Source organism: Chrysoperla carnea, chromosome 1, assembly GCF_905475395.1.
Source record: "Chrysoperla carnea chromosome 1, inChrCarn1.1, whole genome shotgun sequence".
Classification (NCBI taxonomy): domain Eukaryota; kingdom Metazoa; phylum Arthropoda; class Insecta; order Neuroptera; family Chrysopidae; genus Chrysoperla; species Chrysoperla carnea.
Window position 1 is genome coordinate 23132536 of NC_058337.1, and position 14907 is coordinate 23147442.

The 14907-nt window shown below is 28.8% G+C and overlaps 1 protein-coding gene across 1 annotated transcript in view; it reads left to right on the plus strand.

Moving 5' to 3' along the window:
• Nucleotides 1–664: 664 nt before the first annotated feature.
• Nucleotides 665–14907, plus strand: part of LOC123304600 (probable citrate synthase 2, mitochondrial) — a 28521-nt gene continuing 14278 nt past the window's right edge. Inside the window, exon 1 of the mRNA XM_044886372.1 lies at nt 665–827. Coding sequence (XP_044742307.1) covers nt 783–827 — 45 coding nt within the window. The 5' untranslated portion in view covers nt 665–782. The remainder of the gene's footprint in view (nt 828–14907) is intronic.

Sequence of the window (14907 nt, forward strand, 5' to 3'; positions counted from 1 at the left end):
AGTTTGTTTATTTACGATGTGGGATCGTATTAAAAACGCTAGATAGAGTATTTCTTATTTGGAAAACCCATCATTTTCGAGGGCAAGTTGCTTGTTAGCGTGCTGTGTTCCTGTTTTTAGTATTTTTTATGAGAAAATGAGAAAATTTTTCTAAATTACAAAATTTCTTCTACCTCTGACAGTTTATTAAAGATAGAAGCAAATTCATCGAAAATTGTTTGAGATAGAGCAAAATTTTAAATAACAAAGGCCCCAGGATGGGGTATTTCCATGGACTCTTCTTAAAGCAAGATACTTGTTTCGATTTATCCTACAATCTCTTTTTTTGGTGATCTTTTTTTAGAAAAACAGCCTTTATTTTACACTGTGCCAATAGTTATTTTTCAGTTTTAAACTTTCGGGTAGGGCTTAAATATATTTATAATTTTATCAAGCTTAAGTATACTTTATCAATTACTCCTCTGAGTAGATCAAGAATGCGTTAAAAGAAATGTCACATGATTCGAAAAGTCAAAGATGTTAAAGTTATAATTGCCACATTTGTTATAATCTTTGATTAATTAATTCGCACGTTTTAGTTACACTGGTTTAGTGTATGTATTACATGTACATAAAATACGCATGCGTACAATGACAGAATAAAATATTGTAAAGGAACGGTTATAATCATTGGAGTGAATTTTTCTTGTTTATACACACTTGTATTTTTGGTGTGGTGATTCCCATCGTGTACAGTAGTGTTTTTATCTGTGTGATTGGATATAATAATTAGACCACGGACCATGGCTCTATTTCGAATGAATACTTTACGATTTGTAGAATCACAGGTAAATCAAATTTATAATTATCCAAATTTATTAATTCGAATAATAATTTGTATTTTAACTTGAATTATTTTTATTACAAAAATTACCGGAATTTGGACAAAATTGTGTTCACGTTATTATAAAATCGATAACTTCGAAGCATAAGTAGAAAGTTTTTAAGATCCCCATTTAAAAAACCAGTATTTTGGTGTAATTCAAGCCGAAAATAGTTTCAAGTACAGCTTTTGCTGATTATGTAAGAGGAATACTTTTTTGGCATAGATTTCAATAAAATTGTTAAAATAAAATATAAACTATTTTTTTGCTAAGTCATTTAAATTTCTTTTACAAACTATTTTACGTTTTTAAAAATAAATAAAAAATTCAAGGTAGAATTAGTATTTGCAGTCATGTGGTATACTTTATTTAGGCATTGTCTTCAGTATTAGATAACCGGTGTGTGGATTTATGAAATAGTTACGTACAATAAAAAGATTAGAATGTTGATTTAATTCGTTGATTAAAATTAATTATAATAAGATTTTTGTGTTTTGTGGACAAATAGTTAATTTTTTTTTCGTATTTACTGATAACTAAAAATCGTCATAGTGTGTCCTCATTATGGTGTATTTATGATATCTTGACCATTTCTAAGTATAAAACTTTATATTTGTTCTAAAATGTTCAATGTATTTAAGATTGACTATATATTTTATGGCGCCTAAAAAAATAAGTCGGGTCCTTTAAAATATCATTGCCCGTTAAAACACCTTACAATGTCAGGTATAATTTTTTTTTGTATTTAAAACATGAGGAGGAACGTTTGAATGTGACATTATATATTCCCTCCCTCCCACTCTTTGATAGTTTTAAAAGCGTGCTTATGGTCGACTAATGTCGCATGCTGTGACGACAAACGAGTCCCTCATGTTGTTTCTAAGTTCATAGATCATGCTATGATATGAGAAGGGAGAGCCCAGAGATCAACACTGTTCTATTTGACTAGCTAGTATCACATGCAAATGATACAATTTAATTCAGAAAATGCTCTAATCTGATTAAACGTAATTAATTCGATTAAACTTTATCATTAAAATATAATTGAATGACACTTGTACATTTCAATTAATTATGTATAATACATTTTGTATTCAATATATATTTTTTATTGAATTTATTTAATGGAAATTTTTAATTTATGAAATATATGTTAAGAAACTTACTTCGGGTTTTTTTTTATATGAAAAGTTCCATGAACAGCTAATAATTAATCTTCAATTTTTTATCTGATAAAATTTTGAATGGCAATATATTTATTAGCCAATCGTTATTAAAATGAGATTTTAAAGTAAAGTAGAGGTGATGAAACTGGACCCAATACAGTTAAATTATTTATTTTTTCCCGCCAAATATATTAAACTAGCAAAAAACTTTTAACATGATTTAGTTAAATTATAAAGACAATTGGACATATGAAAATTAAACCACTTTGCAACTTCAATAAACTAAATTGCTTATCAAAAGCTTGAGTAAAGTTTTTGCATCTAGTCTGCAGAACTGCACACCTGGATAGAGAAATTCTTTCGGTTAAAGATGCTGTTGTAATTATAGTTTAAAGAATTTGTCGAGGCGAAAGCAAAAGTAAAAATTATACAGTTTAAAATCTAGGTATTGCTAATTTTCTATTGAACATTTTTAACCTCTAAATAAGAGAAGCCGATTTGCATAGGTTACACCAGTATCAGTTACGATCAGTATATCTGTTCCTGCTATAAATTTAGTATATATTGAAGAAACCATTGTATGCATGCGTTCGTACTGTTTTCTTCTACTTAAAACAATTGTTAACTCTGACACTTGCCTCTTGTGCGGTATAAATTTCAATCCGTGGATTCGTCAATCCAGTGATATTTACATAGAGCTCATCTTAGGAACGAAATATTAGGTCAGGTGCAAGGGAGTTAAAATGGTTGGTGTAATTATTCCACTGTATAATTTAATCTGTACTCCTCTTTGTAGAGACTGATTTGATTATATCATAGCTATTACAACATCTTTTACAGTCAATGATTTCATTGAGGTGTATAGTAACATATGCGTCATTTAACGCTTTTGTCATAACTATGATCATAGTTAGAACATACTCCACTCTGTAAATTTAGCACCCTCACACACCGATAACCTATCTTTTTCTATAGCACAAGTACACATTGGCAATGGTGGAATGAAGGATTTGAATGTGATCGCATCCTAGGCATTTTATGCCACCTTTTAGGTATCGAAATAACGATAACGATTTTTAAAGTAAGAATCGAGAATTTATGCTAAATCTTTTTAATTTTGGCGTCCTATAAATATTGCCGTCCTAGGACCAGCCCCTACGTACATAAGTCTAAATTCGCCAGTGACAATGGGTCCTCACAAGTCACAATTATTGCAAGCAAGAATCAAAATATTAATTAAAGTATTTTATACTAAAAATATTTTCTTCAAAGAAGCCAAATTACGTAGATTATTTTGATTAATTTGTATTAAAAATTATTATATGTACGCAAACAATTTTTTGTTTGGCGGCGGCAATTTTTATTTGGCACATAAAAGTATTACAACATGAAAAATAATTTATAAATAGCATTGTTAAGTAATAAAAAAAAATTGGAGGTGTGTGTACTTATTACACTATTGAACTTGTTAAAATAAAAATATTACAATTATTTTTACTCGTCATCAACTCAACATCTACACTCAAACTCAAAAAAAAAGATTCAATTTTAATTGCAATGATCATATGAGGTAGGTACATAGGAAGGAGTACCCGCTTTGCTGAGCAATTTGAATTTTATGAACTGATTCCACCACGAAGCAATATTTTTTCGGCGTGTGTATGGTCGTTAAACTCTGACAAGGAAGGCCTGTGGCTCTATGAATAAAAGGTTAGGTTAGAGTGGCTGTCCTGGAATGGGACGCACTTAGATTAAGGAGTTCGTTGCGATACCGAAAACGGGTTGGCCCATCCCGGTCATTACCCATGAACCATTTGGAGCTGTTTAAGAACAGCAAATGTGCTTTGACGTCAACAGACTTTAGGTCGGTGAGTGGTAAGCCTCAGTAAGACTCGAGCACTCCTTTCTTCGATCTGTTGTGGTTTTTTTTTAAGTTAACAAGATATCGTTTCAAAATTCGTGATACAGTAGGAAACAGCAAACCACAAGTCTGTGAGTTGGCTCGAACCAGCGTTGAAAACTCTACCAATTTTAAGGTAGATTTACCAACTTTAAGTAGCTCTGAAGTAACTAGATCTAAGATTAGATCTACCAACTTTTTAGCATAATTTGCTGAAAACTACCATCTAGATAGATTTTGGGTTGGCAACGCTGGCTCAAGCCACACGCTACAAATAAATCTTAATTAAGATTTGTTGTAAGCCTTGTTAAGGAAAGTTCCTTTCTGATAAAATATGGCAGTTAGAAAAATTCTTTTTCAGTTAAGGAAGTTTCAATTTTTTGAAAATTTTATAATTTCCTTTGTAGTAAAAATACCTGCGAGTTTACTTACATCAGATAAAATAGTCTACTTGTAAGCAAATTTATTTAATAATATATTATTACATTCAATTCTTGATAAATTATTATTATTAAATATAATTTATATAGCGGCCACTGACTGACGTGCATTATTTGCATAGAAATTTAATGATAGATATTTTTGAAACAAACGGTTAATTATATTCATTGTTTATGACATATTGTTTGATTTAGTTAAACACATTCATGCAACTTTAAAATTAAAATTTTATATAACTTCAATCATTAAAAAATATTTTTTTTTAGTAGCATTGTGTGATTTTTTAAAATTTAACCTTGTAACTAGTTTTTCAAAGTTAGTAAAAAAAAAATTGTTTCGCAAATTTTAAATTTGCATAATTGACATTGACTTTGTTTTTCAAGTTTGGATTTGTATTATTTTTTACTTTAATTTTGTTTGAGACTAAAAAATATTTGAAAATATGTGTTCTCAATAAATGCGTTTTAAAATAACATGATGAGTTTTTTGACGTTATTCTTAGCGCAATACGGTATTACAGATTACGTTTTTCTTCACAAAATATTTAAACGAGCGAATAAATTTTAAAAAGGACATCGAGAACCTCATTGTATTCTTCTAGTGAAGGCTTGTGCATTAGATCGTTGAAATTGTGAAGAAAAAGGCTTCACTATTTAGATCGATGTTAGATGTAAAATAAACGTGCACAAATTTTCGAAGCTCAAGCTCAATACAAACTATTTAGTCAAAATTTCATTTGTATCATTTAAATCTAACTTCGTAGACTAGATCAAGTGTCCGTTATCTAGAGTAAAATAAATAATTTAAAAATTGGACTGCGTTAAATAAAACCTGCAAATAAAGAAAGAAAAGTCCCGTAGTAATATTCCAATTTTAACAGTCGGGGCCCATTATTGGGAAAATTTGTGTCGGTCAAGATTTTAATGGGACCCGACTTTAAAGTTGCTATGTTAATTGCTGGACTTGTATCTTTTCAGATTTTATTTAACGCAGTCGAGTTTTTAAATTTTTTATTATTTATTTTGTTTTAGAATTTTTAGTATCCCGGCATTAAAACAACCCTCTTATACTATAAACTTTTAAAACTAATTTATTATTCCTAATGAAATTTTAACATATATATTTTTAAAATCTCTTTGATACCCTACTCGATTGGTTTGGTTAATTTTTTTTTATGAACGCGCCAAAAATCCCCCATTTTGTCTTTCTTTTTCAAACACCTATCTAAGGACACTTGGGTTTTTAAGACGAATATAACGAGCGATACTTTAACTGTCGAAATCCATCGAGTCGTTTCGAAGATAAGAGGTAAATACGCGTGAAAAACATAATCACTCCTTGAAAGTCGGGTAAAAAATTATTATGTGATTTATTATTATTTTGTTTCAATGGCGTAAAAAGTATATTTGGATAAACGCCATGTTTGGTCCAAATAAATTTTTAAACACAAATTAAATGAAAGCTACAATACAAACATACTTAGGCAGTTAATTAGAATGCTTTTAATTATCAATTTTATGTAAATTTTCTTGCCAGAATTTTTAAAAAATATTTTAATAAAATATTTAAAACTACGCATCTATTTTATAAACATTTGTACTAATTAATCTTAAAATTAAGATGATTTTCTGTCCAAAGAAGATAACATAAGAGTTTTCCTTGACATGATTTTCTAAAGTCAATGCTAACAATTATCTCATAACAATAAAATTCCAATTTATAAAAAAAATCAGTAATACATTTAATCAAGTAATTCGAGTTTAATTAATCTCTTTATAATGATATTTATTTTTTATAATTATCTATGAAATAAACACTTAAAAGAGGATCTAAGTCTATAAGCCATAGACACTTGAAGTGAAATATCTTTTAATAAAATGTCTCCAAGAAGGAAAAGCGAATTAAATTATATCGATGTTAAAAAATAAAGATAAAATTTTGTTTTGCAATTGAAAGTAAACCTCCTTTTTTTAAGAAGTAATGTAAATTTCATGACGATAAATTGTTTTCCCCAAGTGCTTTGGATATTTGCAAAATATGTCTAGCCAACTATTGATTTTCCTGTTTTTTAATAAACCGTATAATTAATTATGTATTTATTGGTCAAGGTTGTCTTCAATTTAACTATTTCATAATTTTACTTATTAATATAAAATCAACTATAGTAGTGATTAAAATCCACTTATAAACGTGCGCTTGTATTGTTTAATATTACACGTTGACATCCTTATTTCTTACAGGAAACGAATTTTTATTATCAAACTCAGTAAAATATATTTTAATAGATGTGAAGAGTGTTTAGAATATGGCGTCCGCCAATTGTTTTGGAAAGTATTTTCTAGATTTTTTTTCGTTTTTCGTGAATCTAACACAAGACCATTAGTTGTAGCTACCTGCAAATTTTCAACTGCCTATCTTTTATAGTTTTGGAACCAATTGACTCGAAAGTTTTGTCTTAATTTATGCCCTCAACGGGTAAACAGTGATGTTTACGAAAAAATGTTTCAAACAAAATTTGTTTATTTTTATTTGACCATTTTTTATCATTTAAACTTCTTTTTTTATATCTCTAACGGTTTACAAGATGGGTCCCTGCGGACCCACGACCCAATTGATCTATATTTCTCATTTACGAACTGAAATTCACTTTTTACGTTTTTGAGCTGTCGTGTTGATGAACAGACAAACGGAAATGAACTAATAAGGTGATTTTACGGACACCTATACTAAAATTTTGTTCGTATCATCATTTGTAAACCCCACAAACTTGGGACTAAAATTAGTATACCTTGATATATATTTCACATTTACAGGGATAAAAATGGATTAACTTTAAAATAACAAAGTTTAAAAATATAATAATCTTTGAGGTTTTTAATTTTTGCCAAACAAATTTTTATTGTAATGATGTCAAAGTTATGTATTTTATCCAAAATGTTATATAATTAAACACTTAATTCCTAATGTATTCTACTTGTTTTTATGACTAACACAGAGTAATTTAGTCTTATAATGATCCGTAGGCTAAATTTAAGTTCTTACTCTAATAGGATTTACAGATTTTGATTTTTATATTGATAAGAATGTATTCGAGGAAGGCTTCCTTGGCAAGGGCTTTTTATACGAATTACAGCTTTAAAGTCTACTGAATCAGAAATAACAGTGGACGATAAGGCTAATCATACAACTGAATTAAGAGGCAGTAAGCAATTTAAAATCTAAAGATTACACCGAGCTCTAATATCTAGAAAAAAGTACTCTATAGTGACTCATTTAATCCTCACTTGCGGAAGAAACGACAAAAATAGTATATTTCAATAAAATTTTTGATCAACAAAAAAACCCAATTTTACATAGTTTATATCCTGCTTGCAGTCGAAATTTCTAGACAGCATTTCAAACACAACCGATGTCTTCTAAATATCACTCGTTCCAAGTTGAATGCGACCATCATTAATATGATAATTTATCTTTTAACTTTTCTTTAACCTCTTACGGTTTATAGTATACAATTTGGCGGATAAACAGAAGAAAAAGTGGAAAACTGAGTATTAAATATCGCATACTTTGAAACTTGTTGAATACCGAACACTGAGAATAAAATTTGACCCAATAATGGAAGATGAGTAATGGAAAAGAAGAAACAATACAGTACCATCCCCAAAGGCACGGGATATTGAATAACTTAGGACCTTAAAAAATGAAAAGGCATCTTAAAAAAATTTCCCAAAAATAAGCTGCATCAAAGCACGGAGAAGAATCTAAAAAGTCAGTTATGCGAAAGTTAAACGCAGAAACGAATAGCAGGCACAAAATTGAGATGCATCTTTTATGCTTTAATATTAAATATACATGAAGAAGGACTAGATCTCGCCCAAATAGAGTTTCACGTCCTTGTTTTATGGGTTAGTGGGTTGAGGATTGAATGAATATTTTAATTGCACATTCGCATATTTAAAACAAGGAATTTTATATACATATTAAAAGTGTACTGTTGCTGTGCCTGTCTTGGGATATAGATTACTGAAACGTATGGTTAAAAATTCATCAAGACATTAAATGAAATGACGATTCAACGTGGTGTAGACATGGTTAGTACAATATCATTCGTATTCTGATTGGTTCTAGAAACACGCTCGATGAATTAAAGTATGAATTACTTTACAAGACGTTTATTATCAATTTAAGTTCATTATAATTCACATCTCAGTTCTTAGTATATTACGTCAACATTATATTTATAATCATTTAGTTTTTTTTTTTTTAATAAGAGGACTTTGAACATACAGCATAAATTATGGAATCTCTTTCGATAAATTAAAGTATAATATATATATATATATATGTATGTGTTATTTATATGTCATGCCATTTTTTTTATTTATAACATTATTTGTCTGTTTAAAGGCAAACAACTCTTTCATTTATATTACAATTCAACAGTTTTAAATAAAACTTTTTAATATTATTTTTGCATGCTTTGAATTCCTAAAATGTTTTGTTTGTTTTACTTGAGAAATACTTTTATTTTCTCAGACAATGCCATGTGACGATTTAAGCCTCTCTATTTTGAATTGGCTGTTTGAAAAAAGTATGCGAAAAAGAATTCATCAAGTCTAGTTTTTGGATTGTTTTTTAAAATATCATTGACCTTGAAAAAAAACATTCATAAGGCTATTAAACTGGACAAAATATACGTTTACGAAAATTTTGAAAGAAATATCTATATATATTTAATTCAACTGTGAAATGAAACAAAATTTAGTCAAAACATGAAGATGGCACAAACAACTAACAGTCAGAGGCGGGCTATAGTATACGCCAACAACGCCATGGCGTAGGGGCAGCAGTGCAACAGTAAAGAAGTTTATGCGATACATTTTTCAATACAAACATTACTTAGAATCAAGTTTTTAGAAGAAGGGTTTCAAATAGATTTACAAAGACTATAAGGCGGCAGTTAACCGTTTAACGTAGGGGCGGGAGAAGTAAACCCGTTTCTACTGATAATTACTAGCATAGCACAAGCACTGTGGTCCGAAATAAATAAAACTAAGCAACTTAATTTAAATAAAGACAAAATCAGGCACCTGGAACAATCTTGTATGCAAAACCAGGAGAGTAATTACTGCAGTCAGAGTGAATATCTTAAAATAGAAGATAGAAATGACAATAAACAATTACTACGAAGGAAGAAAAGGGATATTGAAAAACCTCTGTACTAGCGATAGAAACTAAAACGATAATGAACTTTACAATCATCTATGTTTTTCTTATATGAAGTTAGAAATGTTCGAGTCCAAAAGATTGTAATAATGGTATAAGAATAATAACAGGGCTACGATGAAAGAATCTATTATAAGGAAATGCAACTTCAAGAACTAAGTAATTATAATACAAACTATGGTCTCATCCCAAAAATCATGGGTAAAATCATCTGAATAATTACTTTCTAAACCCGGTATATGATGAATAAAATGAAGGATCATTTTACCCATTCCAATTTTACATACAAAAAAGAGATCATTTTACCCTTGCAGTAAACTCAAAGAAGGTATCGTGACCTTTAGGCAGAGATGACAGACAAAGTTTCCCAGTTACAAAGAAGATTATTTTATCCCTATAAATTTTACTATACTACCACAAAAACAAACTATAATATTATTAAAAGTCAACAGAAACGGTGAGAAAAATACCAACTGGGTATTTGTAAGATGATGGTTTCATCCTCTTTGTAACTACTTCCGTTTATATCTGTTTGTATTATAAACTTCGAAATTTGAAGGCGGGTAAAATTATTTTTTTAAATATTTAAGTAGCCGTAGTCATGAAAACAATTATGAATCATTTAAATGTGGTGTAGTGTTTTGAATTAATTAAATATATATTTTTAAAATTAATATCAAAGATTCACTAATAAGGTTCAAGGCTAATGTGTGTAGTATAAGTAATATTCAATATTCATTCAAATGTTTAAAAACTTGTTTATCATGTTGAATAAATTTTAATTTTTTTTTTTTTTTGGTATTAAAAGGCTATTAATCTTCGACTTTCTCTAAAAGGCAAACTTATTATAGGTATATGGTACCGCAAACACACGAAATCCATTACAACGTGCATTATATCAGGCATGGGCGAGTTATTTTAAGTCGAAGTCACCATTGTTATAACTTTATTGGGTGCCATAAAATTCATTGTGTGTCTCTTTATCCAAGTCCGCTTTGCTCATAGAGGAGGAAGCGTGAAGGGTAAACGACTCGTCTACTTATCTCAGTTTCCCTTATAGTAATGAGATAGTTAGAAAAAAATGTTGTCTTTCTGTCTTACTCGTATTTTTGGTTGTCACTGTCTTACTCGTATTTTAGATACAGAAATATGAGTGTCTTCTCTAAGCCACGTTAGTCCATGCCTGCATTAGATACATTTTACGATCTATTTTGATTTTGTGTATTCCTTTCTTCTAGTTTTCCATTCCAAAAAATTAATATATTAATATGACTTCACATTTGTTAGAAATCTCCTTTCACTGCCGCTTTTAGAAAAGGAAAGCAGACATATAGACTATGCTGCCTGAATAAAGTCAATAAAGAAATAAAGGCCAGTTAGAAAACCATAAAATTGACGGATATGCATTGATTGTGCAGACAAGGTTAAAATTCAAGGATATTATTCGAGTTGGAATTATGATATGAGAGCTGGTACCGTTAACAAGAGTAAATTTTAAGACAGCTGAATATTTCATTACTTCTTTCCTTGTTGAAATTAGGTATGGATGAAGTACATTTTACACCTGAGAACGGTTGCGTTGACTAACGCGGGATGCGAGCTAGTAAGAATTTCTATCTGGTAAATAAAAATTACGTTCTTTAATATTCTAAAACTAAATCATAAAGCTATACTAAAATGGTTTGAACCATTTTTCTTCAATTAGAGTAATATCTAGCGCTAAGTAAATGCAGTAAACGTAACTGCTCTCAAATGCCGGACGTACTTCATCCTTACGTTATTTCAATAAAAAAAAATATGTAAAATATTCCCACCCACCTTGAAATTTACTTTTTTTTTTTGAAATTATTAGATTTTGTGTGGCTAATTCTAGTTTTTTAAATTGATAAGATTGGATTTGTTTTAAATAAAAGGTACTCATTCATTGACAATATCGTGGCTTCGTTGTCAAAAATAGTTTTCTGTGTCGATACACATTAGAAGTTGATTAATAAGTTACGACGGAAGTAGGAAAAAAATTTTAATACGAATAGATCATGCAACTGTTTGTATAAGAAGGCGAAGGCCATTCATAGCTGCAATAGTGGTGAACGACTATTATGTTTTTCCAATTACTTTTTATCGCCACGTAGCATTCTTTCGTGCAAAGCAATGCGGTTATTCAATAAAATGCATATTATTTTGAATTAATTGTTACTCATACTAACATTATTTTGAAATAATTCAAACATTCATCACAAATCACAATACTTCCTTGAAGTTCGGCATATTCCTCAATACTCCTATAGACATTCACCATATGAATAAATCAGAAAGAAAATACTGCAAATAATTACACTACAACTTCTATCCCTATTTTACACCTTCTCTTAGAAAAAAACATTTTCGGAGGAAATCCTCTGGAAACTAAACGTGGTTTTTGTTAGAAATATGAAATGTTAGTTAGTTTGTATATCACAAAAATTCACCCAGTTAATTTCATTTTCGATTGTCTGTCTGTCTGTCAACACGATAGCTCAAAAACGAAAAAAAATGTCAAGCTGAAATTTTTATAGCGTGCTCAGGACATAAAAAGTTCATAAATGCGCGACATAGGTCAACTGGGTCTTGTAAACCGTTATACATAGAACAAAAGTTTAAATGTCCCTTATAAAAAAATTAATAACTTTTGCCTGAAACATTTTCTCGTAAACATCACTGTTAACCCGTGAGAGCGCAAATTATTTATTTTGTATTATATGGGAATATCAGTTATGTGTGTGTGACATGTATGTATGTATGTTTGGTTATTTTTATTTGCTTATATAACGTAAAAAAAACAAACGAATGCGTAATCAACACTGTCTTTACATGGTACATCAACAATTAACTCAGTCAATTGTTTGTTTTCACTTGTTTAAATATAAATTAAAATAATATTAAATTTTAAATGTAATCCATATATAAACAAACCATAAACTTATATGTTCATCCATACAATTATATTAATAAAGAAGTTTATGGTTACCATGGAAACAGCCTGAAATAAAACTCATGCACGGTGCCAATAGTTAATTATCATCATGTGTAACGTCTTCTTATGTTTTGAAACACAAAACACCAATTCATAAAAGTTCCTAATATATCATTTTTTGTGTTTCCATTTGTATAAACTGATAATAAAAACTTGAATGAAGAACGCAGAGATTAAAAAAAATATTTAAAAAAAAAAAAACAATTGACGGTGCGGTATTTGATAAAAAATCGTTAGATTATTTCAAGGTTGTTGTATACAATGTAGGTACTGCTATTCAAAATGATAATTTTCATAAGTCAGCGGTAAAAATAGTTTAATTAATTAAAATTACATATTACAAAAATGATAATTATTGTCCGTATTTGAAAATTAAATAAATGTGTTTGATTATAAAATAAAATTATACGTATAAATAACGAATACTAACTGATAATAATTGAAAATGATTTCCAATGAACTTATTTTTAATAAAAAAAATTTTTTTAATCAAATTTTTCGTGTAACATTTATTTTAAATTATTTGAAATTACACAATCTGGTAATCTCCATATATTATAAACATTGATAAAATTTTTATTACCGTTATAAAAATGATTTTTAATATCTAACTTCAAATGCCATGGAAAATTATTTTGGAACATTGTTTTAAATTTTCCGACAAATAAATGAAAAATCTTCTCAAATACATTTAATTTTTGAAAGTATTTTCTAGAATTTTTTTTCGTTTTTCGAGCATGTTTCACAAGATCATTAGTTGTAGCTACCTGCAAATTTTCAGCGGCCTATCTTTTATGGTTTTGGAGAAAATAAAACAAAAGTTTTGTCCTTATGAACACATATACCAAAAATTTGTTCGTGGCATCAATATTTTTAAGCATTACAAACTTGGGCATAAACTTAGTATACCTTGATATATATTACATTTGTAACAGGGTATAATAATGGTATCAACCAATAAATATAACCTAAAGAATGTAAAGCAGTAAAGCCGAGCTTAGATCATTAAAGAGACACATTTCGAAGTGATTTTGCGAATTCTTCGTATATAATGACTTCAGCGCCAATTCAATAATTATGGTCTTTTCACTAATTAGTTAACCGACAAACAAGTGACGTTGTTAATGTTGAAGCGACGCATATGTTGATTTTTTTCGATTCGCACCGTGTGTGAGTTTTATTGGAGGCGTTTCCATGGTAACGATACACTACTTTAATTATAGAATTGTATGGATGCATATATAATTGTATGGATTCCATTTATGACTTACATTGAAAATTTAATATTTTAGTCTCACAAATTTAAATAATTAATTATGATAATTTACATTTGAAAATTAATATTTGTGCAATTTGATTTCTTATTTTCACAATTTTTAATGCATTAAGTTTAATTAATTAGCATTTTTCAATAATTTTAATTTGACTTTTTCTATAACATTAACATGTAAAGAAGACACTGGAAGCGCTGGCATCGTTTTTATTGTCCTACCATGACTACGCACACAACGAATAGTAACCATAAAGCAAATGTTATTATGTATTTAAGTAACTATGGTTGTTACGTAATTTCATAGTATCCGTACACACGAATTTTTCCTATAGTTGCTACTGTATCAAATTTTGAAAATTAAAAACTTTAATTCAATACATAAGACTGTACTCTGTAATTCGGGAAAAAAATCCAATTATATCTATATTTAAGCTATCTTCGTAGTGTAACTCGAAAATTTGTTAACTTACTAATACAGATAAATAAGAAGGTAAAAGTAAAATTGTTCAAAAATGAAGGTCTTAAAAAAATTTGTTAAATTGATATTCTTAAAACTTTTGCTTAAAAAGTAAATGTGGCATTCCAGATGAGGGAACACTAGTTATTTCAAAATTAAAATAAAACAAAAAAGTTTATAAAAATTCTTGTCACTTAGTTTGATAAGATTAAGTGAATCATATCCGTGGGATTTGTACTCCTGGTGTCGTAAATCGAATAAAATTGTAAGCAGTTCTAACTTGTTATTTAGATTATGCTTAATAAAATTTTAAATTACGTGTGTACTTACTTAATACACGCATCAAAATAAAATTAAACTCTTTGAAATTGTCTGTTCGATTTAATTGTTAATTTGTGGGTAGCTTTAACGAGTGGCAAATCGACTCAATTATTTTACGAAGGTAAAAGTAAGAACGAAAAAAGGTATTCTTTGAAAATAATTTATCATTTACCAGAAAATTTGAATCATTTAGATTATTTTCTGTGTGTACTCTCAACTCATTCTGTACACTCTCTTGACATAATTG